We start from the raw sequence: 27,803 nt of genomic DNA on the forward strand, positions 1-27,803 counted from the left end.
GCCAAGGTGGGCACTATGGGCAAAGGAACAACCGCCCAAATAGCAGAGTGGCTTGGAGTGAGAGCCCCAAGAGCAGATATTGTAGAGCGAGAGAGATCTGGATGTGGAGGGACTACTAGCGGATTAAATCTGCTGTTTTGTGGGAAGAAACCCACATCCTGGGCCCGAAAGTCAATCTAAATCTCCAGGGACTTCTGGAGAACTGGAGAAAGCTCCTGGGATGCTCTCATTTGCTCCATCCTCTCTTTGCTCAGGTTGAGGACCTCAACAGTTTCCATTTGGAAGCCTTCTCCAGAAAGAAATGATTGTGCCAGAGTCTGTTCCCTGCCACCAAACTACAAAAGAAAAATTAAGCCCTCCTGCCGCAAACCTAGAATCCTTTAACCTCTTTGAAAAAGAGGCTCGATATTGTTTTAGAGCGAGAGAAAGCTGAGGAAAACGAAACCCCCCAAAATAAATTTAAAAGCATGGATACAAACTGATTTATTGGAATGTGTTTGTCTGGGGCTGGAGAAGGGGAAAGGGAGTGGGGTGATAGGGGGCAAAAGAAGGGCAGCAAATCAAACTGGTGAGAAATTAGGATTGGATGAGAACAGGCACCTCGTCAGCATCAAACACTGTAAATAATAGTAGTGGTAATAAAAAGGTACATACCAACCCTTTTGGCCCTCTTCCTAGCCGCCCTAACACCCTGTCCTTCCCGCCTAAGAGGGCCCAAAATGGGCCTCCGTTCACATCATACTTTTCCTGTACTGGGATTGCGCGTTCTGTTTGGATTTGGGGTCTGAGAGCTGCAGTTCGAGTTGCTTGTACAGGCCCCTCAGTTCCTGAACCTCCTGCAGCACTTTCTGAGCCTGGCTCCAGTTGGACGAGGCCTCCCCAAGCAGCCGCTCCGTCTCCTGCAAGATGGCCTCCGAGTCCAACTTGGAAGAAGGCGAGGAGGAGGAGGGAGAGGAGGCGGTGGTGGTGGCGGCAGAAGCGGGGTCCTTGGCCTTCCGTTTCCCCTCGGCGTAGCCCCTCACCTCCGCCAGCAGTTCCTGGGTCTTTTCAAGTTTCAACGCAACAAGTTCCTGGATACGGCCCAGCTGCTCTGGCCCGGCCGAAGCCAGCTGCTCCTCCAGCCCTTTCCGCAGCACCGCCCGGTGCGCCGAGGAAGAGTCCCGGCACGACAGGATCTCCTCCATGGAGGCACATTTGTTTTTCTCCAGGTGGGAGAGCTTCTTCGGAACCTGAGGGGTGTACATGGTACCCTTCTCAAAGGAGTCGGTGCGCTGAGAGAACTTGTCCCAAGATGCCACCTCCCGCCTCGGGAGGCTGTTCGTCCGGCTTTTCTCCGCGGGCTTCACGTTCTCGGAATCCGAACGCCGCCGCCCGGCCGAGAGGTGGGCCACCGATTTGTCCAGGTCCACCCGGAAGCTCTCCTCGCAGGTGCCGTGGTCTTCCGGGGAAGCGTCCTCCTCCTGGATCAAATCGAGGGTCAACATTCCGTCAGACGTTGAGGTAGATGCCTACAGAGGTCGTGGGGCAGGAAGAGAGAGAGAGATAAAGGCTACGTGTTTTGAGAATTATTTTGGAGGCATCACAAATCAACCCACTGATACAACAGTGCGGTCGCATCTTACGCAGGGGTCACGTTCCTGGGATGGCAGGTAAACACAAAAGCACATGGACACAAACCACCCCATGTCTTCTAGAGCTGGCATGCCAAAATAACCCCTCTGCAGCAAGGCACAGAGCTTCAATGCTCTTTTTGTGCCAGGTAACCCAATACCAAGGACAGAAATGAAGAATTTGGCTCTGGTCCATAGTTGCTACTTCCTATGCCCAATGAATCAGTCAACTTTTGCATGTGTATAAACAAAACAAAACAAAACATGCATGCTTATGCCATCTGACACACACACACACACACACACACACACACACACACAGGGATTGAATACAAACATAAGCAGAGCTTGTTGCTGGATCAGGCCAGTGGCCCATCTAGTCCAGCCTCCTGTTTTCACAGTGGCCAACCAGATGCCTCAATGGGAAACCTGCAACCAGGGCCTGAACACAACCACGTCTCCCGTGATTTCCAGCAATTGTCATCTGATGTGCACTTAATTTGCTCAGTTTCAGACATAAGTGGTTGAAGTCCGGCTGGTTCGAATTCTGCAAGTTAAAAGCAAGCGACACAGAGAGCTTGAAAGCTCTTTCTGCGCCGGGTTTTCATGGCGTGAAAAGCCTGTTTGAGGTCTCTGCCTTGCTTGGGCAAGCCCCACTCAGTGCGCGGGTTCCGAGATGCTCTCATGAGATCACGTGGGGCCATCTGAGTTCCTGTGAGATCTTGCATGAGCATCTGTAACCTGGAGCCAGTGTGCTGAGCGGGCAAATGAGGCAGAGAGCTTGAAAGCTTTTTCCATGCTGCGTTTTGCGGGAAGCTTTTGAGCTCTCTGCCTTGCTTGGGGAGCGAGACCTGCACAATGTGCTAGTTCCTGGAGTCTAGATATGCTCACACGGGGCGGTTTGAAAATCTGCCTTTTTGTGTGTGCATCGAACCCTTGGAACCGAACCCCTGCATAAGATGGGATTGTGCTGCACGTATATATTTCCCGTGTCCAGTTCTGAGTGTGTGCCGTTAACGGAAGCAGGAAATCCGCCTTAACGTACCACAGCCATCAAATGCCCCCTGGTCGGCGGCCGCCTAGAGTGCTGGATCTTGGCCCTGTCGCGAGTCGGGTGGGCAAGGTAGCTCTCCTCCTCCACGGTCACCTGAAATGCAACACAAGCACACCCACCGTCAGTTTGTCACGACGACAGGCCAGCGCAGTGGATCGCGGTGAATAATTTATCCCTCTCGTTTTGGCTCCCTGCAAGGGGCTGATCCGTCAGCTTAGCCTGGAACTCTGCGGCGTATTCATTACCCGCAACAATTAGCTGGAATCTCTTTCGGGGTCGAAAGCGGCTCGACTGCTGCCTGGCAGAGGCTCCAGAATTTGCAGGGCTGCAAATCTTCTGGAGAGACGGGCGCTGCTCAGAAGTGTGTTGCTGGCCAACATTCCAGGCATGAAGGTGCAAGCGCACTTTGGTCATAGCTGAGCATCATTCTGCTAAACCTGTTGGGCCAATGGCCGCCTCCAGGCAGTCAGAATTTTCCCGGATTGGAGCCCATTCTGGAATGTCAGTCGGCACATCCAAAGTGGATTCAAGCGCTCTGTCACCCTAGCGCAGCACATTCCCTAGCAAGGGCCATTTCCCTTCCAGGCAGCTGTCTTGAGGGACCACATTCTGGAGTTAGACAAGGCCAGTGAGGAAACCGGACAGACACGGGAATGTAACATTTTTCTTTCCTACAGTGGGCTAGTTGCTACACACAAACACCCCTCTGTCATCCATCCATAGCCAGGGCCTTTTCAACACTGGCTCCAGTGGAACGCTCTGTCTCATGAGACCAGGGCCCTGCAGGATCTGATTTCTTTCCGCAGGGTCTATAACACAGAGTTGTTCCGCCTGGCCTTTGGCTTGGAATCAACTTGATCCCCTCCCTGCCCCTTTCCTTTCTCCTTCTGTGATGGAACTCCTACTTGGGGACTGCTTGGCTTTTTTTCTGGCCTATGCAGGACCAGTCTGGATAGTTGGCCTTGGTGAAGATTTGATGTTTTCATCCCCAAAAAGTTTTTGATTTGAGTTTCTACTGAAATGAGGCTGCATTTTGATGTTGTATTTTAATCTTGTTTTTAAGTTTTATGTTAATCAATTGTTTTATACCTGGTGTTAGCTGCCCTGAGCCCGGTCTTTGCTGGGGAGGGCAGGGTATAAATATATTTTATTATTATTATTATCAGGCAAGCAGACAACATGACCAGGGATCAAGGACAGGAAAAAGCATTCAATGGGGGTGCAAAACAGCTGGCGAGGGGTGTGGCCTGGGCACAGAGGTGTACCTAGGGGTTGGTGAAACCAGTCCCCGCCAGGGGCTCAAAAGCCACCTATCGGACTATGGAGCATATGATGTATTTGTTTGGGGAGATCACTGCTGCTGTCGTGCGGAGATCAAACACAGGAGAAGCTTCCCATTCTTCTCGCACTGTGGCACAAAGACGTACAATTTTTCCTGCCCTTCCTCCCTGCCCTCACTCCAGAAGTTTCAAGCAATTGGGTCGCGTGAAATGTAGTAATTTCTAATGTGGCTATTGCAGTAAAGTGATTTTCCAGCGAGGGGAGGCGGCGATACAGCTCTTTGCCTAGGGCGCCAGAGACCTTGGTTACACCTCTGCCTGGGAGGAGAATTTGCAAGGCTACATTTGGCCCCCGGCCGAAGGTTCCTGACCTCTGCCCTAGCGCAGCCAACCCCAAGGGCTGGAGGTAATAGATTTAAGGACAACGATAATAATTAGCCCACTCTTCACCCTAAGGTCCGAGGGTGAGTTGCAGCAATTAAAATGCAATGTTAAAAGCAGTTTAAAATAATCACAAAATAAGGTGGGTTTTAAAAAAAACATGCACCCTGAGTGCCAAAAGCCTGAGCAAAGAGGTACATCTTTAGCCTCCTCTGGAAGGTGTACAATGAAGGTGGCGGGCACATCTCTGCAGGGAGGATGTTCAACAGCTTAGGGGCCACCACAGGGAAGGCCCTCATCCCCTGAGCCTCTGCAACAACCAAGAAGGCGCCCTCTGCCCATCCCAGCACCCAAGAGGGTCTGTAGGGAAAGAAGCGACCATTGTCCTATAGTTTAACAATGCACCATGTGGATAAATCTCTTCTTTGGTCTTGCTACTCCTGATTCATGCCAAAGGGAGCCTACTTAGTCCAGCATTCTATCCTCCCAGTGGCTGACCAGGTGCCCCAACTGGAAACCAGCAAGTGGGATCTGAGCGCAAGAGTAACACTCTCTCCGTCCTGGGCGTCGCAGCAACCGGCATTCAGAAGCATCTCTGCCTCCGACCCCGGGGATTATTACGGATCAAAAGGCGGAACCGCAACCCCAGCCTTTAAATAAAAGCAAGAAATTCTCACCGTGGCCGCCCCTCAGCCTTCCCCTAAATTTAGCAGCGAGGAAGCGGCACTCTCGATTCTGCCCTGCTCTGCAGATGCAGAATGAGTCACGAGCCCACAAAGGCAGAGCGATCAAAAAAGAGAGACAGATGGCCCCGGCGATATCGGAGACAGCAGACTGTAGTCTCGGTTCTTCTTTCTTCCTTCCTATTTTTTTCTTTAAAAGGGTTCCTTAATTCAATCGCACTGTTTAAAACTCCGAGCAGAGGCAGCTCTTTACATAAGCTCACGTTACAGTGGGTGGGAGGATGGCTGGAAAGGGAAAGGGGGGGCAACCAGTGGAGAAACAAAAGGGATCTTGGAGGCAGTGGGGGGGGGGTTCTCAAAAGCTTCGCTGTGGGAGCCTACAACCCGGCAGAGGCCCCTTTTGTTTCGCCTGCCATAAGCGCAATGTTTTCCTCTTCCCTCCCAGTCCATTTTCCCTTGCGTGCTGTGGTTTTGTTTGCTTTCAGATTGTGCGGGAAGGAACTCTCTTGTTTTGACTGTATGTTAAGCTGCTCTGCCCCCCCCTTTTTTTGGCTGAAAAGAAGGGTACAAATGCTATGAATGAATGAATACAAACGATGTCCATTTCTCATTGTTCCTGGGAGGAGGAACAGTTAAGTAAGTACCGTATTTTTCCGTGTTTAACTAGGTTTCCCCCCCTAAAAAATAATGTCAAAAATTAGGGGGCATCTTATACACAGATACATCTCTCCCCCCCCCATTTTCTTAAATCTGAGTCCCCCAAAATAGGGGGTGTCTTATACATGGGGGCATCTTATAGACGGGAAAATACGGTAGGTAATTTTATGAGCCAAGCAAACAATAGATTATTAATCTACTAATTGCTTTGCTCATAAAAAGAACTCCAAGGCAACTTTCAAAGGGCAACCCCTTGAACAGGTTGGGGGGCGCAAGATCCACATCGTAGGAACAGAGTCTGCCTTATGCAGAGTCAGACGATTGGGGTCCACCTGGCTCAGTACTGTCAACACTGACTGGCAGTAGCTCTCCAGGGTTTCATAAACAGGGGACATTCTGAACCCTAGGTCGAGATTCCATCAAGGATCAAACCTGGGATCTCTTACGTGCTGCTGTGCTATGGTCCTCCACTTCAAAATAAAGACTCTAGTCCTCATGATTCTGAACGAAAGGGCCAGTTTAAATAGGAACATGCCTTGACCCAGGTCAGAGAATTGGCCTGTCTTGTTCTACCCAGAAGATGCCTTCGGGCACTGAACCCGGGACCTTCATGCAAAGCAGATTCTCTGCCCATGAACACCTCATTCCCCGAAGGTTACTTGCCTCGTCCAAGATGCGGTTCTTGGCCCGAGTTATCGCAGAGTTGAGAGCGTTGATCCAGGACTCCTTTTCTTCAGGACTCACAGCCAGGAAGACAAGGTTAGGTGCCTAGGAGAGAAGGAACGCACATCAGCTGCGGATGTCACACCATCAACAAACCCATCCTAAGGCAAAGGAAGATGGCGTCCATCTACGTCAGACGGACCAGCGCCTAACAGCTTTTTAGTGGAAGAGAGAGTCCCTAACAATGCATGGAAATACAAAACCCTCTTACAACTCGGTTGGCTTTTTGAAGCACCCAGGTGACAGCCTGGTTCTGGACAGCAAAGCTCCCTCCATTAAGCTCTGCTACGGCAAGCCCGTTCCCTCAGGCCTCCTTTCCTGTCACCTGGGGGCAGCCATCCCATCAGGAGAGATGGGAAGCAAAAGGCCTCTTCCATCAGGACAACTGTTTGGAAATCTGTGCCTGAGTTTTGATTTTTCCTCTTCCCTCCTTGTTCGTTTCCCCTTGTGTGCCGTTCTTGTTTACTTTATAAACCTGTGCGGGCAAGGACTGTCAGGTTGTCATGGTTTTTTTTATTGTAGCTAAGCCTTTCCTGGAGCCTTTATGGCCAAGCGGGGCATGAATTATCAAACTAAAATAAATAGTAATGCAAAACCATGGTGTCTGAGAGAGGATCACTTAAACCTTGCTTTATTACATCCCTTCCTTGTCTCCCATTAAAGGAGATACAAGCCAAGAAGACCCATTCTTCACTCGTGGCTCTATAGCTTTTGATCAATAACGAAATCCTGGTTTCCTAGGGTGCTGTTACTATCCCAGGACTGGGGAATCTGCAAAGCCTCAAGGTGTCACTGGAATCCAATTCCCCTAACTGCTGACCACTGGCCATCCCAGCTGGTCTGGCTCCTTTAACCTTGCTGGATGGGTTACCTTATGCCTACAGGAGAGGAGGCTGCAAAAAAAATAAATCATAATCTCCCATTGTCAACACAAACTCCCTAGCAAATCTGGAGAGGTAGAAGCAACTATTCTTATGCGTTGCTCTTTTATTGTGATTCACGCCGGATTTTTATTGGAAACTCCTTTTTACAGAAACTCCCCAGGCGATCAGGTGAATTTTATGCTTTTTAAAACTCCTCTCCGATCGGGGATGCATCCATCTCTTCTAAGCTGGGAGCTACATACTGCGCTGCAGCAAGTAAAACTCACCGGGGATTAATATTAACGAACTTACGGCTTTATTTTCTGCGCCTGGCATTCTATAGTATGCTTCAGTTATTTAGTCATCGTATTGTTATGGCTCTCTGTCTTGTTTTGTCTGGTACTAGCTTACAGATTTTAAAATACCGGCCGCTGACTGTAATAAAGAGACTGGCTGATGATGGACCATTGGCCACCTTGGCTGGGGGCTGATGGGAATTGGAGTCCAAGGATGCTGGAAGGACCATCCTTTTCCTGCCACATCCTGCAGCAGGGAGTTCCATAGTTTAACCAGGAGCCAGGAATCCCTCTGGGTGGGGGCGATAGGGAAGACCTACTGTGTTCCCAGGCTCCTTGGAGTGGGCGAGCGAGAACTTGCTGTAGTTCTTTTTGCTTCTGCTTTTTGATTTCCTGAGCTCTTCGCATTTCTCGTAATCGTTCAAGTCAAACACTTCCTGAATGTTTTTCTCGTCTTTTACCTGCAGGCAGGGAATAACAAACACATACACAGAGGGACACAAGTTCAGTGAGAGTCTTTCATTTGCGATTGATTGCTGGTTCTGTCTCTATACACTACAAACCCTCAACTGTTTTAACTATCCTGGCTTATGGAGCCAGCTTGGTGTAGTGGTTAAGAACAGGTAGACTCGTAATCTGGTGAACTGGGTTTGATTCCCCGCTCCTCCACATGCAGCTGCTGGGTGACCTTGGGCTAGTCACACTTCTCTGAAGTCTCTGAGCCCCACTCACCTCACAGAGTGTTTGTTGTGGGGGAGGAAGGGAAAAGGAGATTGTTAGCCACTTTGAGACTCCTTAGGGTAGTGATAAAGCAGGATATCAAATCCAAACTCCTCTTAACACAACGAAATCAGACATTGGAGGATTCTGACAGAAGCAAAATGGCCAATGTTGACTTATTTGTTCTGTCTACGTGATGGGAATCAACCCAGCAAATATTGATTGGCATTTGCTGCTGCTGCTTTCAGTCTACAGACAATACGTAATTGATTATGGTTGCTGCCACCTCACATTTAAATTGCATCCAGCATTCATGAGCCATGACGTCAGTAACTTGCGTAAATGGCATTTGTAACGTGCGTAAATAATCAAGTCGATTGCGTTGCGTAGGAAGACAGGAAGAAGAAGAAGTTAGCATTTGGTGGAAACCGAGATGCAGCAGAATGAAAACAGCGTTGATTGCGACGAAAGCAGATTAGAGTGGGAATCACTGCCTTCTGACTTCCCCAGCCACAAAGCATTCTGGGAACTGTAGTTCCCACAGGGAGGCTAAGGCGCCTGGTCCCCACTGCAGTTCAGCAATTGACTGCACCCGTTTGGATGGCGGGTGTAAGAGGATTGCACCCTGGAGATGAAGAGGCAGAACGACTCCTCCATCTGCTCACGACCCTCTCTGCTCGCTAGGTGGGATCCCAGCCAAAAAGGGTTGCCAGCTTTTCAGCTTCCCACTGCAGCTGTGTCAATGCCAGACTATCCTCCACCAGGGCCAGGGCTTTTTCAGTGACGGGTCTGACCTGGTGGAATGCTCTGTCCCACAAGACTAGGGCCCCGCAGGACTTGATCTCCTTCCGCAGGGCCTGAGCTATTCCGCCTGGCCTTCAATTTGAATTAGCCTGATCCTCTATTCCCTTTTCCCTTTCCTCTTCTGTGAAGAAACCCTTTCTGGGACCCCACATTTAAATTCTTCCCTGGTCTCCTTGCTGAAACCTAGTAGGAACAACTTGGCCAGTTAGCCCTAGTGATTGTTCAATGTCTACTGACTGGGGTTTCCCCCCCCAAAAAAAAATGACCCCAGAATTTTAGAATTTTATTGATATTGATATTTATGTTGTATTCTATGCGGTTTTATGCTGTTTTTAAGTCACATTTTACTCACTGTTTCACATTTGCTGTTAGCCGCCCTGAGCCCAATTTTTAAACCGGGAAGGGCGGGGTATAAATAAAAAAAATATTATTTATTATTAATTGGAAAGCGTTACGTTTATCTCCATAGCTGGGGAAGCCACACCTTCTGCAGGATACACTGTCATTGCAAAAAGTACAACCGCCAGGCCAGGTGGACAAACATTTCCTTAAAATAAATAAAGTTTTCAGGTTTTACAGGTGGAAAAGCATTTCCTGGTTATTTAGAAGCCATATGGTGAATGCACTACCACCTTTGGCAATGCCTCTCTTGGCGGCAAATCCCATACGTTAACCATGCGTGCAGCTGCTTTTAAAAGTGCAAATGACTACTAGGTAAAGGTAAAGGGACCCATGACCATTAGGTCCAGTCCTGGCCGACTCTGGGGTTGTGGCGCTCATCTCGCTTTATTGGCCGAGGGAGCCGGCGTACAGCTTCCGGGTCATGTGGCCAGCAGGACTAAGCCACTTCTGGCGAACCAGAGCAGTGCACGGAAAGCCGTTTACCTTCCCGCCGGAGTGATACCTATTTATCTACTTGCACTTGATGTGCTTTCGAACTGCTAGGTTGGCAGGAGCAGGGACCGAGCAATGGGAGCTCACCTCGTCACGGGGATTCGAACCGCCGACCTTCCGATTGACAAGTCCTAGGCTCTGTGGTTTAACCCACAGCGCCACCCACCTCCCTACTACTAATAATAGTAGTAGTAGTGTTTGGGGTACTGGCTGCAAATGACACCCCACTAACCAGAACGCGGGATTCATTTACTGGAGACTTCCCAATGGAACGAATGGAATTTGCAGGAGAGAGAGCGCATTCACAGGCAACTTGCGTTTGGTCCCAAAGGTTACACACCGAGGCAACATCCAGGTATAGCCAAAATTCCCTTTGGACTTGCCCCATGGCTAGCCAGCTGTAAGGGAGCCAGTGAGCAGTAGGCTCAGATGTGAGAGCTTTTAAGCGATTGGTCTTGCTTCCAAGTTTTGGTCTTTCTGGCCATGTCCCTCCTGGGGCATCCTCTGAGTGGCTCACCTTTTGCCAGGGGTGCGGTAGGCAGTGGTGGACCTTGCAGGTCTCAAATTTCAGCAGCGCCTGGTGCGATACCAAAATTCAGCACCCCTGCCTTTTGCGCCCCATTCTAAATCACAGTTGTGGCATCCCCTGCAACTTCGCCAAGGCTCCGTGCCCAGTGCAGCCAAATCGGTTGCGCTTCCTTAAATCCGACTCTGGCGGTGGGGATGCTCCCGCAAGAGGTTGCTGGGCAACCTGACTTCCTGTGAGAACTTGAGAGCTCTCTTTTGTGGCTTCCACTCGCCTCTGATCCCCGCCAGCTCACCTTCACAGCGTACGGTTGAAACTCTGTTGGTGGGGTGCCCAAACTTTTTTCAAAGAGGGCCAGATTTGATGAAGTGAACATGCGTGAGGGCCAACCAAGGTTTTTAGGATTGCGGTTGCTGAGATTTCTTTACAATTTTACCCCAAAGTTGTTATTTTTAGGATTTTACCCCAGGACATACAGTGGTACCTCGGGTTACATACACTTCAGGTTACATATGCTTCAGGTTACATACGCTTCAGGTTACAGACTCTGCTAACCCAGAAATAGTACCTCGGGTTAAGAACTTTGCTTCGGGATGAGAACCATAGGTGCCGACTCCATGGGGCCTGAGGGGGCCCGAGCCGCCTCAAAAATTCATTTGGGGGGGGCTCCGCCCCCCCAATAATTTAAGAAAATTATTAGGCACCTTGCCAAAAACCGCGCAGGGGACTCCGGCGCGTGCCTCCCAAAGTGACCGGAAGCTCCTGAGAAGGGGCGGGCAGGTTGGTCAGTCAGAGGAAGACCCCCAGCGGCGGGACTTTAGAAAGGAATGGAGCCCCGGGGCCGAGGAACGGCGTATTCGTCGCCGGCGAGGTGAGGGGAGAATGGAGGGGACGGGAGTTCCCGCCGCCAGAGCGGGGCTTTTTTTCTGGGTTCGGCTAAGGTGACGTTGGTAGGAGGGGGTGGCTGCCTCCCGGCGCGAAGCCTGGGGAGGGCAGGCCGGTTTTTGCATGCAAAAGCACCACTGCCATCCTGCCGCCAGGGAGCGCGCGACGGAAGGGCAGCACGCGGGGGGCGACCCGGCGTGACTCTAAAATACTTTTAAAAAACTTTAAAACTCACTAATTTTCATCTAAAATTTAGAAAACTTCCCGGGGCAGGACCCCGGTATGGGCCCCCCCAATATTTTTTATAAGTCGGCGCCCCTGATGAGAACAGAAATTGCACAGTGGCAGCAGCAGGCCCCATTAGCTAAAGTGGTACCTCAGGTTAAGAACAGTTTCAGTTTAAGAACAGACCTCCGGAATGAATTAAGTTCTTAACCCGAGGTACCACTATATACTGCCACGAGGGTGCTGGATTAAATTGATTAAACGGACTTTGGACATGACTGCTGTATGTGAACCGCACCTAAGACGCAGGTTTACTTCATTCCTATGGACGTGTACATATGGAAGATACTTTTTTGTTTTAAACCATCCCGTACTCGAAAATATCGTGGGGCGGGGTGCCCAAAAAGCCACAAAAGCAAAATACGAAATTAAAAACGACACGGATATCTTAAATCCATCTGCGAAAGTCAGCTTTGAGGAAGGGATGAGCACGCCTACAGTTTAGCAGGAGGAAAACCAACATCGCTGCGCTATTATCTGGCGCATTTTGGAAGCGGCCAGGAACAAAACGTCAAGGGGGGGGGGAGGATGAGCGCCGTCTATTTTTAACCGGGCCAGAATCTCTGCTGTGTTCAAGGCAGGACAGCTCGCTTTAAGCCGCTTGAGACCCGCAGCCAACGCAGGATTTGCGACACGTGAAATAAAACCACCGCCTTCACTCCTAAAGCTTTTTGTCCCCAGAGAAGAGATTAGCCAAAAAGGGAATTAAACCCCGGCACAGAAGAGCGTGGACCCACGCTGGGCTTGAACCCGGTGGTCAGGCTCCCCTTTCCTTCCTGCAATCCATTTCCAAACGGACACATTCGCTGCGCATGGGGGGGAAAACAACAACAGCCTACCAGCCAGATCTCAGTCTAATGCCAAGTTAGCAGCTCACTTCTCCATGAATCTGTCTAATCCTCTGTTAAAGCCTTCTAGGTTGACGTCCGTCACTGCCTGCTGCGGCAAGTAGTTCCAAAGTTTAATTCTGCGCTGCAGGAAGAAATCCACCCTGAATCTCGCAACATTCCGCTTCCTTAGATTTCCACAAGTTCTAGTGTAACGAAAGAGAGAGAGAGAGAGCGCAAGCGGGGAAAACTCTACTCTGTCTGCTTCCTCCATGCCAGGCAGAATTTTACAAACATGTTGGCTCTTATTTGCCTTTTCTCTAAGCTAAAAAAATCCCAAACTCTACTAACCTCTGGTAAGCTAGCAAGGCCCGTCTGACTAGTGGGAGGCATCCCCAAACAAGTGTGTCCGCACCACGAGGGAACGAGTGCACCATCGCACCGCTCACAACACCCTCCAAAACCACAGGGATTTGGGAGAAAAATACCAGCAAGGGCAGAGGCAGCTTAATGGAGCGCCATGTTCATTCCAACTAGGGAGCTGCAAATAAATGCAATTTTCTCCATTGCAGAACGGAGGGGATGGCGATATCGATTGCTGCTCACGTCAGGTTGACCTAACACAGCTCATGCTCAACTCTCGCAAATCAATTTGGGGGAAGGGCATGTCATGCGCGCCTCTGTGAGCACATGGGCAGCTCGGCTGGGCTATCGCAGTGCAAAAATCTATGTCCGTGAGCTGGCGATCGGAGCAGTTCATTGGGAAGCAGAGGGGAGAGAGTCCTTGGGAAAGGTTTACCACGCCTGGGGTCACGAGGAAGGGAATGGAAATAGCCAATATCGTAATGCAGCGATACCGATCGGTGGTGCGGCCGAATTTGGAATATTGTACGGCGTTCCGGTCGCCTCACCTCAGAAAGGGTACTGAAGAGCTGGAAAAGGTTCAGAAAAGGGGATGGAGAGACTTCCCTATGACAAAATGTTGCGGAGTTTGGTCGTTCTTAGTTTAGAGAATCGGCGAGTAAGAGGCAAAATGATAGAAGTTTATAAAATCATGGAGATAGTAGATAGAGAAAAGTTTTCCACCCTCTCGCCTAACAGTGGAATTCAGGGATATCCAGTGAAGCTGAAAGTTGGAAGATTCAGGACAGATAAAAAGGACTTCTTCACACAGTTGAAACTGCGGAACTCCCTGCCACAAGAGGCAGCAATGGCCACCAACTTGGATGGCTTTGGAGTAGACAAATTCACAGAGATTTCCCCAACTCGTCCGCGCTCTTTCCAGATCTGTAAACGGGACATCGGAAGCTGAACCAGACACTATCGGTCCATCTAGCCCGATCTGGAGATGTCTTTGGGAATTGAACCCAGGACTACAAAGCTACATCCATAAAAAAATAAATAAAGTAAGATTCTAGTCCTCATGGTCATTGTTACCATCGGTCATTAACTGGCAAGCCAGAACGGCTTGTGAATGAGCAGCCGGTTTGAACAAGAAGCTAAGACTCCACCTTCTGCAGAGTCAAGGCTGCAGGTCCATCAGGGTCAGCATTACTCACACTGACCGGCAGTGATGCTCCAAACTTAACGTCAGGGGGGGGGGGGGAATCTGCTAAGAGCTAGTGCATTAAGTAAACGGATGGAACAATTTTAACGTTGGATTAAAATTTAAAGCAAAAAGCTTGTGCGTCCCTGCAGGGATCTGGCAACCTGTCTTGGAGGGTGTGTGTGTGTGGGTGTGTGTGTGAGCTTCCGCCCCAGGAGCAGCGGAGGCCACGGCTGAAAGTGCCCCCCCCCCCCCGCTCTCTTTCACACACATCAATAAACATAGACTTTCGATCTCCAGGGGCATCGATCTGCGCACCTTCTCCAAGGCTCGTATCAAATGCATTTTAGCACGCTATCGGAATTAATTACAAGAGGTGAAGTCGGGTGGCGGGCAAGGATCAACGCTCTCCTCCGCCCGCCCCCCCCAAAAAAACAATAAGCAGCATTTTGAGGACATGTGAAGCTGAGGCCTAGATTTTGGGGTTGGTGTTGGGGCTTTTAGGACCAAACAGAAACAGGCTGTCTCTCAAGTCTACGGTCTTGGTTAAAGTGGATTATGTGCCAATCCGCCCCCCCCAGCAACTAGAAGGTGGTGGTGGGTGTATAGGGGCAGTGTTGTGTAGTGGTTAGAGTGTCAGACTAGGACCTGGGAGAGACCAGGGTTCAAATCTTGCCACTCAGCCATGGAGGTCATCGGGGTGCACTTGGGGACCAGTCCCTCCTTCTCAGCCTAGGCTCCCTCACAAGGTTGTTGTGGGAATAAGCAGAGGGAGAACTATGCTTCGCACCTTGAGCTGCCTAGAGGAAAAAAGGTGGTATGGAATTGCAATCACCTGTACGTAAATAAATGGAATACACTGTCCTGCAAACCGGACAGAATTTCTGTATTTGCAGTATTGCAATTGGCCGCGGGCTTAGAATCATAGAATCATAGAGTTGGAAGAGACCACAAGGGCCATCGAGTCCAACCCCCTGCCAAGCAGGAAACACCATCAGAGCACTCCTGACATATGGTTGTCAAGCCTCTGCTTAAAGACCTCCAAAGTAGGAGACTCCACCACACTCCTTGGCAGCAAATTCCACTGTCAAACAGCTCTTACTGTCAGGAGGTTCTTCCTAATGTTTAGGTGGAATCTTCTTTCTTGTAGTTTGGAACCATTGCTCCATGTCCGCTTAAATGGCTCTTAAGTCAGATTAGACAAATTCATTGCTTTACCAACTGCACTAGCTCCCGGTGGAGTACAGGGTCAGGTTTAAGGTGCTGGTTTTGACCTTTAAAGCCCTATGCATCCTAGGACCCACGTACCTACGGGACCGCCTCTCCTGGTATGTCCCACGGAGGACCTTAAGGTCCACAAATGACAACATTTTGGAGGTCCCAGGTTACAAGGTGGTTAGATTGGTCTCAACTAGGGCCAGGGCCTTTTCAGTACTGGCCCCGACTTGGTGGAACGCTCTGTCACAAGAGACCAGGGCCCTGCGGGACTTGACATCTTTCCGCAGGGCCTGCAAGACAGAGCTGTTCCACCAGGCCTTTGGTTTGGACTCAGTCTGACCCTTATGTTTCCCTCCCGTTATGGTTTTGATCTATGGGCTACTTTTAAAATGAGGCTGCATTTTAAATTGCATTTTAAATTGGTTTTCCCCACCCCATTATGTTTTTACTGCAATTTTACTGGTGTTAGCCAACCTGAGCCCGGTTCTAGCCAGGGAGGGCAGGGTATAAATAAAATTTATTGTTTATTTATTTATTTATTTATTAATTATTATTATTGGGGCCAGGGAAGGAGACCTAACAATGGCTGTTAGCCCTAATGTCTAAATGGAACTCCAAGTTTAGGGGCAGTCTACCTCTGTTGCCTTCAGTTCCCTTCCCCATTGACACCCGTTGATAGTGGACTGGAGAAATATTTAATCTGATCCAGCAGGGCTCTTACATTCTTCCACTTTCCTTTCCTTCCTTTCTTTTAAGTGGGAGAGGTCAGGAATAAAAAGAGCAGATTTCTAACCCGTAAGGGGTTTGAAGGTAGACTTTTACAATATTCCGGCAGTGCCTGGCACAATCTCAGACGACAAAGGATTACAGGGCTGAGAGGCCCTCAAAGGCTCATCTAGTCCAACCCAGTAGGACTGCAGGAATCTTTTCTCCCTACTTGGGGCTCGAACCCACAACCCGGTGATTCAGAGGCTCTACGGACTGAGCCAACCAGAAAGAGAGCTTCGTAGCAGAAGGAATTAAGCAAAAAAATCACCAACCACGTGTGGTTGCTTGGTGTGTGTGACTCACGCGGGGTCACAGATCCAGCCTTTCTTAGTGCAAGGATTTGGGTTGCCTGGGCAAATAATTTCGGAAATATTTTTAGCATGGAGAACACCCAGCCTTTTTTACAAGCCTGAGGGGATGAGAGGAAGTTCAGAATCAGCAAAGGAGGCTGCACACCAAGACTGCAGTTGGAGGGCCAGCGACAAAGAGAATCGTTGACTTTTTTAGAGTTGGAAGGGCCCCAGAGGGTCATCTAGTCTAACCCACTACAACACTGAAGCCCAGGCAGCAAGGGACGCCTAACCCGAGGTTATCTCGCAAACCCTGGTTGGCTAGGTCCCTCCCAGCCAAGTCCTCCTGAAAGAACTTCAGGACTCAATATTCCGCCATCGATAGATGGGGAACATCCTCCCAGCTCAGTCTGGATCCTTTGGCTCAGACCAGTCCATCAAGAACACACAAACACCTTACGGATTTCGATTTAAGGTATGATTTCAAAAACATGCCACTCATCATGGAAACAGAAAACCAGCTTTGCATGCAGAAGGTCCCGACTTCAGTTCCTGAAAGTCTGGGAGATACGTCCTTCCTGAAACCTTGGGAGAGCGACAGCTGCCAGCCAGTGTAGGCAGTACTAAGCTTGATGGACCAGTGGCATTCAGTACAAGAAGGCTCTTAGAGATGCTCCTTCCGGGACCGCCTCTCCTGGTACGCCCCGCAGAGAACCTTACGGTCCACAAACAATAATACTTTGGAGGTCCTCAAGGAGGTTAGACTGGCCTCGACCAGGGCCAGGGCCTTTTCAGTACTGGCCCCGACTTGGTGGAACGCTCTGTCACAAGAAACCAGGGCCCTGCAGGATTTGACATCTTTCCGCAGGGCCTGCAAGACAGAGCTGTTCCGCCAGGCCTTTGGTCGGGGTTCAGTCTGACCCCCTTCTTTCTACGGGACACTATGTAAGTGGCCTCTTTGGCTATTTCTATCGGCCCATATGGGACCAGCATGAGTGGCTGGGCCCGGTGCACTTTTAATTCCTTACCTCTACGGTTATGATTCGTGGGTTCCCATTTAATTTTATTTTAAATTGTATTGTATTTTAAATCGAATTGTATTTTAAACTAATGGTTTGATTTTGTGTTTTTAATGTATTATATATTTGGTGGGATCTGCCCTGAGCCAATAAAAATTATTATTATTATTATTACTACTACTACTACTACAGTGGACGCTCGGGTTGCAAACGTGATCCGCGCGGGAAGCACGTTCGCAACCCGCAGTGTCTGCAACCCGCAGCGCCACATCTGCACACGCGTGGGTTGCGATTTGGCGCTTCTGCGCAAGCGCCGAAACCCGAAAGCAACCTTTTCCAGTACTTCCAGGTTCGGCGCGGTGTGAAACCCGAAATCGCACGACCCGAAGCATCTATAACCCCCAAAGTATGACTGTATTATTATTATTATTATTATTATTATTATTATTATTATTAACCAAGCCAGATGAGGGATGGATGAGGGAGTTGGGAATGTTTAGCTCGAATAATAGGAGACTGAGAGGAGATACGACGGCTGTCTTCAAATATCAAAGCTGACACCCAGAGTTTTCTCCTGCTCTGGAGGGTAGAACCCGAACCAACCGATTCAAATTACAAGAAAGCAGATCCCGACAAAACACATTAGGTAACCGTTTCTGATGGCAAGAGCTGTTTGAGGGTGGAACAGACTCCCTCGGAAGGCGATGGACTCTCCTTCATGGAAGGTTTATAAGCAGAATTTGGGTGCCCGTCTGCCAGGGATTCTTGAGGGCATTGCAGGGGGTTGATCTAGATCAGCGGTTCTCAACCTGTGGGTCCCCAGATGTTGTTGGACTACAACTCCCATCATCCCTGAGCTCTGGCCTTGCTAGCTAGGGGTGATGGGAGTTGTAGTTCAACAACATCTGGGGACCCACAGGTTGAGAAAGGTTGATCTAGTTGATCCTTCGAATTCTAGGATAGCAAATGATTCCCCCCAAAGAATCCTGGCAGCTGCAGTTTGTGAAGGTTGCTGGGAACTGTAGCTCCATGAGGGATAAACTACAGTTCCCAGCAGTCTTTGGTGGCACCGGGGCGCCTTTAAATTGCACGGTGTGCAACGCAGCCTTAAGGCACGGCGGATCCCGAACGAGCCCCTTCCTCCAAGCCCTTCGCCCCCACCTGCGCCCGCCTACCCATCGAGTGAGCCACCCACCCACCCTGGAGATCGGGTGTCTCCGTAACCGGATCGCCCCGTTCTCTGCCTTTCTGCCTAATCACCTCTCTGCATTTCTAATGCCTTAGTTTCCTGCCACCAAAGCGCCCGGTCAGTTTCATGGTAATTAAAACGCCCGCTCTTCCGAAAGCCTGTTTCTGAGAACCCTCTTCTCGCGAAAAACCTGGGGGGGGGGGGACTTTTCAGTTTACAGAAAAAGTGAGTAAGCGGAGACGTGAAAGAAGTTGAGCAAGTTATGCTGAGTAAAGTTTCCCTTCCCTATCCCATAATGCTGCAATTTTTGGGGGGGGGGTCTAACGAGGATGTTTCAGGACAGGCAAAACCAAGTCCTTCTTCTGTTGAACTGTGGAATAATAATAATAAATAATAAATTATTTAGACCCCACCCATCTGGCTGGGCTTCCCCAGCCACTCTGGGCAGCTTCCAAAAAAATATTAAAATACTGCAATACATCAAACTTTAAAAGCTTCCCTAAACAGCGCTGCCTTCAGATGCCTTCTAAAAGTCTAGTAGTTGTTTATCTCTTTGACATCTGATGGGAGGGCGTTCCACAGGGCGGGCGCCACCACCAAGGAGGCCCTCTGCCTGGTTCCCTGTAACTTGGCTTTTTGCAGTGAGGGATCCACCAGAAGGCCCTCGGAGCTGGACCTCAATGTCTGGGCTGAACGATGGGGGTGAAGAAGCTCCTTCAGGTATTCTGGACCAAGGCCGTTTAGGGCTTTCAAGGTCAACACCAACACTTTGAATTGTGCTCGGAAACGTACTGGGAGCCAATGTAGGTCTTTCAAGACCGGTGATATGTGGAACTCACTGCCACAGGATGCAGTGATGGCCAGCAGCTTGGATGGCTTTAAAAGAGGAAGATTCATGGAGAAAGGGAAGGCTCTATCAGTGGCTACGCTCTGCCCCCACAACTGAAGGCGGCAATGATTCTGAATACCAGTGGCTGGGAAGTGCAGGAAGGGAATCGTTCCTGGGCTCCATCTCCCAGCACAACCAATGGACAGGAGTCAGGGTCCAGAAAGATCTGAATTGCATTGCAAGGGTCCTTTCCGACTCTATAAATGGCCTCGGCCCAGTATACCTGAAGGAGCGTCTCCACCCCCATCGTTCTGCCCGGATGCTGAGGTCCATCTCCCAGGGCCTTCTGGCGGTTCCCTCATTGCGAGAAGCAAAGCTACAGGGAACCAGACAGAGGGCCTTCTCGGTGGTGGCGCCCGCCCTGTGGAACGCCCTCCCATCAGATGTCAAAGCAATAAACAACTACCTGACATTCAGAAGACATCTTAAGGCACCCCTGTTTAGGGAAGTTTTTAATGTGTGACATTTTCGTGTATTATTGGTCTCTCTGGAAGCCGCCCAGAGTGGCTGGGGAAACCCAGCCAGATGGGCGCGGTACAAATAATAAATTATTATTATTATTATTATGAAGGTTGCTCGATTCCTCAGCCCTGCCTTAGGGGCAGTCCACCACTGTTCCGTTTGTCTCGGGAACTGAGGACAGGAAAATGCAAACCTGCTCTTTCCTTCCCTTCTCAAGATTGTGTAATAATAATAAAGATATTATTATTATTATATTATTATTATTAAAGCCAGGAATACAGTAGACATTGGCGGGATGGTGCAATGGGGTGTCCCATTAACTCCCCACCCACCTCGAACATTTCAGGTTCCCAGGGCTTCCTGAGGAACAAATCCTATCTGACCACAAGGGTGGGGAAAGCAGATTTACAAAAACAGGTCCTCAGACAGGACTAATTTCAAACCTTCTTTGCAACCTATGTGGACTGCAGAAATCTTTCCAAAGAAATCTTTCTCCTGTCATGGAGACTAGGAACTCTCCCTGCTTTAAGGCATCATCCCCCAGGTGACCTGGTGTCTGTTTACATCCATTCGCGGCCCCCTTCCCCCTCCCTGGGTTCTCCTGTCGCTGCTATCCTGCCCATCCTAACCCCAGCCTCTTAATTCTGAATGCAAGCTGATGGGGGCAGGGACCTGACCTTTTCGCACAAGTGAAAAAAGCACCATCTGCCCTGCACGATGCTACAAAAAAACCCCCACACACCTCAAAGTGGAAAAAGAAGGAAGAACAAATGCATAAATGTTAGGCTTCCTGCTGCTATGACAAACTGAGGGTCACAAAGAGTCAGGCCAGAAGGCCGGATGTGCAAAATAGGTTTAAACCACTTCACCTCTTATTAGAAACGAGACCCTCGTAGTCTCCAGCTGCATGCAAAGTGCTGTTTTTGTCTCTCCGAGAAATTGCTGCCGTTTCCTGTCCACCTGAAAATTAGGAGCTCTGGGTGCAACTTCCAAGCAATTTCTTTGGAAATAATAAATAAGGACATAGAATCATAGAATCCTAGAGTTGGAAGAGACCACAAGGGCCATCGAGTCCAACCCCCTGCCAAGCAGGAAACACCATCAGAGCACTCCTGACACATGGTTGTCAAGCCTCTGCTTAAAGACCTCCAAAGAAGGAGACTCCACCACACTCCTGGGCAGCAAATTCCACTGTCAAACAGCTCTTACTGTCAGGAAGTTCTTCCTAATGTTTAGGTGGAATCTTCTTTCTTGTAGTTTCGATCCATTGCTCCATGTCCGCTTCTCTGGAGCAGCAGAAAACAACCTTTCTCCCTCCTCTATGCACTGTGGAACTCCCTGCCTATTGATAGCAGGTCTTCTTTTTTATTTTTTTGCACACACCTGCTGAAAGCATTTTTGATTAGACAAAGAATCTAAAACAATATCCGGCCGGCGCCAGTTTTAATCCTGTTTTTACTCTACTGCTATTTTAACTTTTCAAAAGTCTTAAACTGTTGCTAGTTCTTCTCGACAGCCTGTGAGATTTGTTTCCCCCCGCAATCGAGCGGCGCATAAATTTTATGAAATAATTTCTTTAGCCCCAGGATTTATTTATTTTTTGGAAACGGGTCACGGCGATGGTGGAAATATGAGGGCACAGGTAAGAGCGTCAGGCACATCGACGGCAATGCAGCCAAGTTAATACTTGCTCAGGTTAATCGTCTGCAAAGGATGAAGGTTTTAACAAGGCTAAGGGAGAGATTTCCACTTGGGGGGCCTGCGATGTGTCACACGACTTTGCATTTAACCTGCCCTTTGTCTCACAGCCGGCCTGGCAAGCAGGAAAGGATGTCGCAGGAGGAAGCAAGCCTCGAAATCGAGATGCAAATTTTCAGGAAAGGATGGCTGAGAATGCAGACCTCTACAGAAATACAAGAAGCTCTCAAACCTCTGGTCCATCTGGTTCAGTATTGTCTACACGGACCGGCAGCAACTCTCCAGGGACTGAACGTAGAGCCTTCGCCACTGAACTCTGGCAAACAATGTTCCCGACACCCGGGATGGAAAACCCATAATGGCGCCCATTGCTCTGGCCAAGTAGCCAGGGGGGCACCATCACAGGAACGCACAGCAAGTGCTGAGCTGCGTGTAGCCACCGGCCTTCCCTTTAAATCAAAGCAAGATTCTAGTCCTCAGGAACACAAAGAAAGGACTAGCGAATAAGAAGGCAGGAACTTGCCATTCCAGAAGTCAGGCCATCAGTCTATCTAGCGCAGTACTGCCCACACTGACAGGCAGCGGCTCTCTTCCTGGGCACTGAGTCTGGGACCTCCTTCATTTCTTCTCTAAGAAGAAAGCAGGGCGCTAGTCCTCATGGATCTGAATAAAGGGCCGGTTAATGGAAGAACCTAAAAAGCCATAGTAATACAAGTGAGGCCATTGGTCCCTCTATCTCAGTATTGTCTACTCTGACCGGCAGCTCCAGGGTTTGAGATGGGGGTCTTTTGTAGCCCTACCTGGAGACGCTGGGGATTGAACCTGCAACCTTCTGCATGGAGTGCAAATGTTCCCGGCCTCAGCTGCGGCTCTCTCTAAGCTGTCTTACGCTGACCATCTGTGTCCATCAAGCTAAGTATTGTCTGCACTGACAGGCAGCACCTCTCCCAGGTTCCGGACCTTCCCAGCCTGACTGGGAGATGCCGGATATGAACCCGGGACCTTCTGCGTGAAAAGCGGGTGCTGGGTCCCTCGGCCAGCATGACACCCGTCCCCACTCCCAACAGCTGTGAAGACACTAAAGGGCTTTTGAACCCCTTTCCCTGCCACCAGGGGTGCCAACCTGAATAGAACATTGGGGGGCCCAGGTAAGCCCCACATAATCGATTCCAAGACACGTCGCATGCACACCATTTGAATGGCAATTCCCATCCACTTAGGGGGCAGCCCCCTCAAATGTTTATTGGGGGCAAAGGGATCTTGGCCCCTAGGAGTTGGCTCCTTTGCTTGCTTGCAAGTGACCCCTCTCAACATTCATCACCTTTGACCCCCACATCCTGGGAACAAACCACCACATTTCCCACAAGGGCCCTGGGCCTGTGTCCTTTGGGGGCAGCCCTATAGCGCCTGCCGCGCTTCCACAGACTGCCCCTTTTCAACTTGCAAAATCTAGGTCTCAGGCAAGGCCCCAGCCAGTGGTCTCTCCTCCCTCCTCCCCCCAATTTCCTGTTTTGGAGCTCCAGCTCGGAGGGTGGGGGGCGTGGGAAACGGTTTCCATCTCTCTCTGGGGTGGGGGAGCAGGGCTGCCCTTCAAGGAGATTCCGAGAGAGAGAGAGAGATCCTACCTCCTTCTCCGAGATGTACAGCTGGTCCCCTTTCAGAACCACGTAGCGGTTTTTCCAGATCTCCCGGAAAATGCCTCTTCCACAGAATTTCCGGACCCAGCCCACCTTCTCCAGCAGAGTGGGTTGCTGGTTCCCCTCCTGGTGACCCTGGAAAGAGAAGCCAAAGAGAGAGAAAAAGAGAGAATTGGAAACTGTGATGGAATGTCTTTTATTTCAAACCTCTGCAACCTGCATCCTTCCGGAGACTGCAGGATAGGGCCCCTCTATCGCTGCAGAGTCCGCTGGCAATCTTTTCTGAGCCGCCGTCCTCCCTTGAAAGTGTGCAGTTATTATTATTATTATTATTATTATTATTATTATTATTATTATTAAACTAACAAAACAATCCCAATTCTAACGGTCCCCCTCTCTCTCTGTGTGTGTGTGAGAGAGAGATGATGATGATGCACAAATCAATAAACAATTTTTTTAAAAACCCTCTGGCACCCCACCACCACCCCACACCGCCTCCACATCCATTATGTAAGGAAACAGACTGTGTCAGTCTGTTCCCCTGCCCACTCTGCGTTTCACCTTTTTTCCTTAAAAAATAATCATCGCAATTTTCGTGTTTTCCCTGCTTTCTCGCCCTTTGAAAACGCGCAGCATAACAACATCATATTAGCGGTCCTAATCATGATAATATTCGCACGAGGCCCCGTTTCTAAGAGCAAATGTGGGGCTACAGAATTGGGTGTTTTCAAATGGATCTCTCTCTCTCCCCCCCCCCCCGCCTTTCTAACCACGGTAAACAGTCTTAAATCTGGAGAATAGGCACCCTGGCGTTGTTTCTGTAAGGGTGGTGGGTTTCCCTGTTGTTTCGAATACTCTCAGAATTAATGCAAAAAACCAAACGAAAACAAAACACCACCCACCCCCAATTTTAATAATAAACACTTGGCAATCCAGCTTCTGTACCAGTTTAAAGGACCCAGCTATTGGGGGCTACTGGGGAGAGATAGGAGGCAATTGAATTGTTGGAGGAAGGGGGCCGAATCGAAGGGCATCGAAACGATATTTACAACAACAGCAACCAAATAATCAATAATCCAGAAAAAACGCAGGCTCTGACACCCCAGCTTCCCCCCTCCCCACCGCGCGCCCCTCCAACCTCACAGAAACTGGACAATGACCCTTCTGGCTTTTTTTTGGGGGGGGGGTCTTCAGAAAGCGGGCTGCAAACTCACCCGCTTGGCAGAATTGGTTTTTTTCATCATTCCTCGGGGGGGTGGCCGCCAGGAAAAAGGGGGTGGGGGGAGGAAGAGGGGTGGGGGGAGGAGAAGAAAGAAAGAAAGGAGAGGGAGAGAGGAAAAATCAGAATCGAAGCTGGTCTCCTGGAGACGAGCAAGCAGCTGAAGGCTTGGGCTGGCTGTTTCGCAGGAGGGGGGGGAATAAATGACTATCCCCCCTTTTTTTCCTCCCTCCCTCCCTCTTTATTTCCTGGTTGCCTTCTTCCTTCCTCCCTCCTGCTCCTCTTTCTTCTCAGAGGGAGCGCAAGAGACCTCCGGTGGCATGGACCTCTTTGCGATGCGCGCACATCCCTACTGAGAGAGAGAGAGAGAGAGAGAGAGAGAGAGAGAGAGAGAGAGAGAGAGAGAGAGACGCCCCCTCCCTCCCTCCCTCTCTCCCTCCCTCCCTCTTTGCCTCGCCTGCTCCTTCCTTCCTCCTCCCTCCTCCTCCCCCCTTTCTCTCCTGTGGGCAGGCGCTGGGAGAAAGGGGTGAGTCGGGGCTCCACAGCCCCATCTATAGCCAGACGTGCGCCACGGTGCCAAGAGGCGAGGCGAGACGCTCCTTTGTTCCAGGAGGAGCGTGGGATGGGATGTGGGGGGCGGAGATGGACGATGGGGGGGAGAGAGAAGGCGCTCAGCGCCCCCAGGAGAAGGGGCTGCAGGGGGTCGCGAGCAGCACCCGACGCGAGTAGGAACTGCTGCTCAGAGTAGACCTCCCGGGGGAGATTGATTTGCTTCGTGACATGGTGCGTATTTTGAAAACAAGCAAGCCAACAAAAAACCCAGCCAAGCACCAAGCGGTTTGCAAAAAAATGGTCAGCGAAAGGAACTTTTTCAAAACATTCAAACAATAAAATGGAAACCGGACAGAGGGAACCGGCGGCTCGGCTCTGTTATTTTCAATAGGGCTACTCTTGAGTCAAAATGAGTTGATACCAATAGTGCTTTTTTCAAGGCACGGATAACCCTAAACATTGTGTGAATCTTTGAACTTTTGTCCATTGACTGTATTTCTTTCCCCCGATTTGAACTATAAAATGGTGATTTTCTTGAGTCAAAAGGAGAGTACCCCTAAACATTTTTTAAAGAAAAAAAGCACTGCCGGTAGTAGTAATAATAAACAAAACGTTGCACTGACAGGACCTGAATCACCAATGTCAAATACAAGGGAATCGTAAGAATAATTTATTGTGTTTGTATTGCCTGGAGACTGCCTTGATTTCCCTCCACACAAGTATTTTATAGATAAATAAACTTAATGATAATAATTGTAAAATGTGTTGTATTAATAGGACCGTCCAAAGAATTGCAAATGTCAAATACAAGGGAATGATGATGATGATGATGATAAGAAATATTGCATTAAGAGGACCGGTCCAAGAAACTGCAAATGTGAAATCCAATGGCTGAATGAGATATTGAAGAGTTACTGAGGATATCAGGTTTCTTTCTTTTTTTAATGCTAACGCCCCAGGTGTCTAGTTCTCATCATCTCAAATATGTGCTTAAATATGCACAGCAAACACCTGGTGGAATCACAGGAGCTGGAGAAGTTGTTGAGTAAGATCTCCTGCGTTTGGGGCTTGAGAACTTTGTTGCCCCTCCTCACCAATGGCGGAAGCAGAATAAATTATGCAAAGTCAGGGAAATTATGCACAGCTGCCCAATCTGCATGATTAATGCAGGCGGCAGCCTTAAAGGGTCACCTTGGCACCAAAGTCTGCACACTCACAGGCCTCCCCCTCCCTCCTCCTTCACGGCCAGAGGCTCAGGGAACCCAAGAAATGGGGGGCAACTGCGGGGAACCAGATTTTGGCTATAACCATTAGGAGAGACTCCCTAAAGGTGAATGCTGATCACTGGCGGAGCAGAGACTGCCTCTGGGGTCAGTGGCTTTGCTTTTTGCCAGAAGGATGTAAAAGCACAGGCTGGGAAGGTCAGGTTGCAAGATCCCGACCCTGAGCGAAAGTGGGGTTGAGATGGATGACCTCTAGGGTGTCTCCCGTGTCTAAGGTTCTAAATTCCCTCCTAGAACACTTATACGGCACTCTAACCTTTCCTCCTTCAGTTCCTCCTTCAAGCCTCATCTTTCCATTGAACATTTAAGTCTGTTGATTCCATTCTAAACTAAATGACTTTTGCCCCAGATTTGTCCTGTTAGCCTTTCCTGCCCTCTGTTGAAACACTCTTTTCCAGGAGTTTAGATTGTAGGTTCCTAGAGGGCAGGGACCTGCTCTCTCTCCCGCCTCTCGTGCTCTTTCTTTTTAAAAAAAAAACTTTGGAAAATGCCCTACCTGCCACCACTTAAATAAATAAAACCAACTCTTGGCACATTTAAATAACAGCTCTTTTAATTGTGCATTCAGGAATATTTGCACTCATGACTGAGAGCAAGCCCAACTGAAGCTGGGAATTGTAGCGTTAGAATTGTTGTGGGCAGTTATGTTGTTGTTTAGTCGTTTAGTCGTGTCCGCTTCTTCGTGACCCCCTGGACCAGAGCACGCCAGGCACTCCTGTCTTCCACTGCCTCCCGCAGTTTGGTCAAACTCATGCTGGTAGCTTCGAGAACACTGTCCCACCATCTCCTCCTCTGTCGTCCCCTTCTCCTTGTGCCCTCCATCTTCCCCAACATCAGGGTCTTTTCCAGGGAGTCTTCCCTTCTCCTGAGGTGGCCAAAGTCTTGGAGCCTCAGCTTCAGGATCTGTCCTTCCAGTGAGCACTCAGGGCTGATTTCCTTCAGAATGGAGAGGTTTGATCTTCTTGCAGTCCATGGGACTCTCAAGAGTCTCCTCCAGCACCAGAATTCAAAAGCATCCATTCTTCGGCGATCAGCCTTCTTTGTGGTCCAGCTCTCACTTCCATACATCACTACAGGGAAAACCAGAGCTTTAACTATACGGACCTTTGTTGGCAAGGTGATGTCTCTACTTTTTAAGATGCTGTGGGCAGTTATACGTCATCCCAACTTTCGATCTTTGCTCGCACCTACAAAGACAAGGACACTGTGGCGTCTGCCATTGGGGCATTCCCCAAAATTTCCTGGTGCTATCCTGAAACTTTTCATATCACAAATGTTTAAAAAACATTTTTCTCCTACTTTTGTTGCTCCATAGTGCAAGAGTGCTCTTTCAGATGGCAATAATGCGGTCATCTTAGAGGGACGGAAAAGCATCTCAGAACAGCCGATGAAGCAGAATGGACGATTCGGGACACATAAAATACGGTCCTTCTTCACGCAGCGCCGAGTTAAACTGCGGAACTCCTTGCCACTGGAAACAGTGGTGGCTGCCAATCTGGATGGACTGGACAAATTCAGGGAGGAAGAGTGGGCTATATCAGTTAC

The 27,803-nt window shown here is 49.5% G+C and overlaps 1 protein-coding gene across 1 annotated transcript; it reads right to left on the bottom strand.

The window, feature by feature from the left end:
- Positions 1 to 468: 468 nt before the first annotated feature.
- On the bottom strand, positions 469 to 24,832 carry PLEKHO1 (pleckstrin homology domain containing O1). The gene is made up of 6 exons (XM_083477236.1): positions 24,419 to 24,832; positions 23,193 to 23,339; positions 7,868 to 8,008; positions 6,329 to 6,433; positions 2,656 to 2,757; positions 469 to 1,508 (listed from the first exon to the last, which is right to left on the bottom strand). The coding sequence occupies exons 1-6, from the start codon at positions 24,446 to 24,448 to the stop codon at positions 732 to 734; spliced, it is 1,302 nt and encodes a 433-aa protein (XP_083333362.1). The 5' UTR covers positions 24,449 to 24,832; the 3' UTR covers positions 469 to 731.
- Positions 24,833 to 27,803: the final 2,971 nt, after the last annotated feature.

Source organism: Podarcis liolepis (assembly GCF_965112155.1).
Source record: "Podarcis liolepis genome assembly, chromosome: 15".
In the NCBI taxonomy this organism is placed as follows: Eukaryota; Metazoa; Chordata; class Lepidosauria; order Squamata; family Lacertidae; genus Podarcis; species Podarcis liolepis.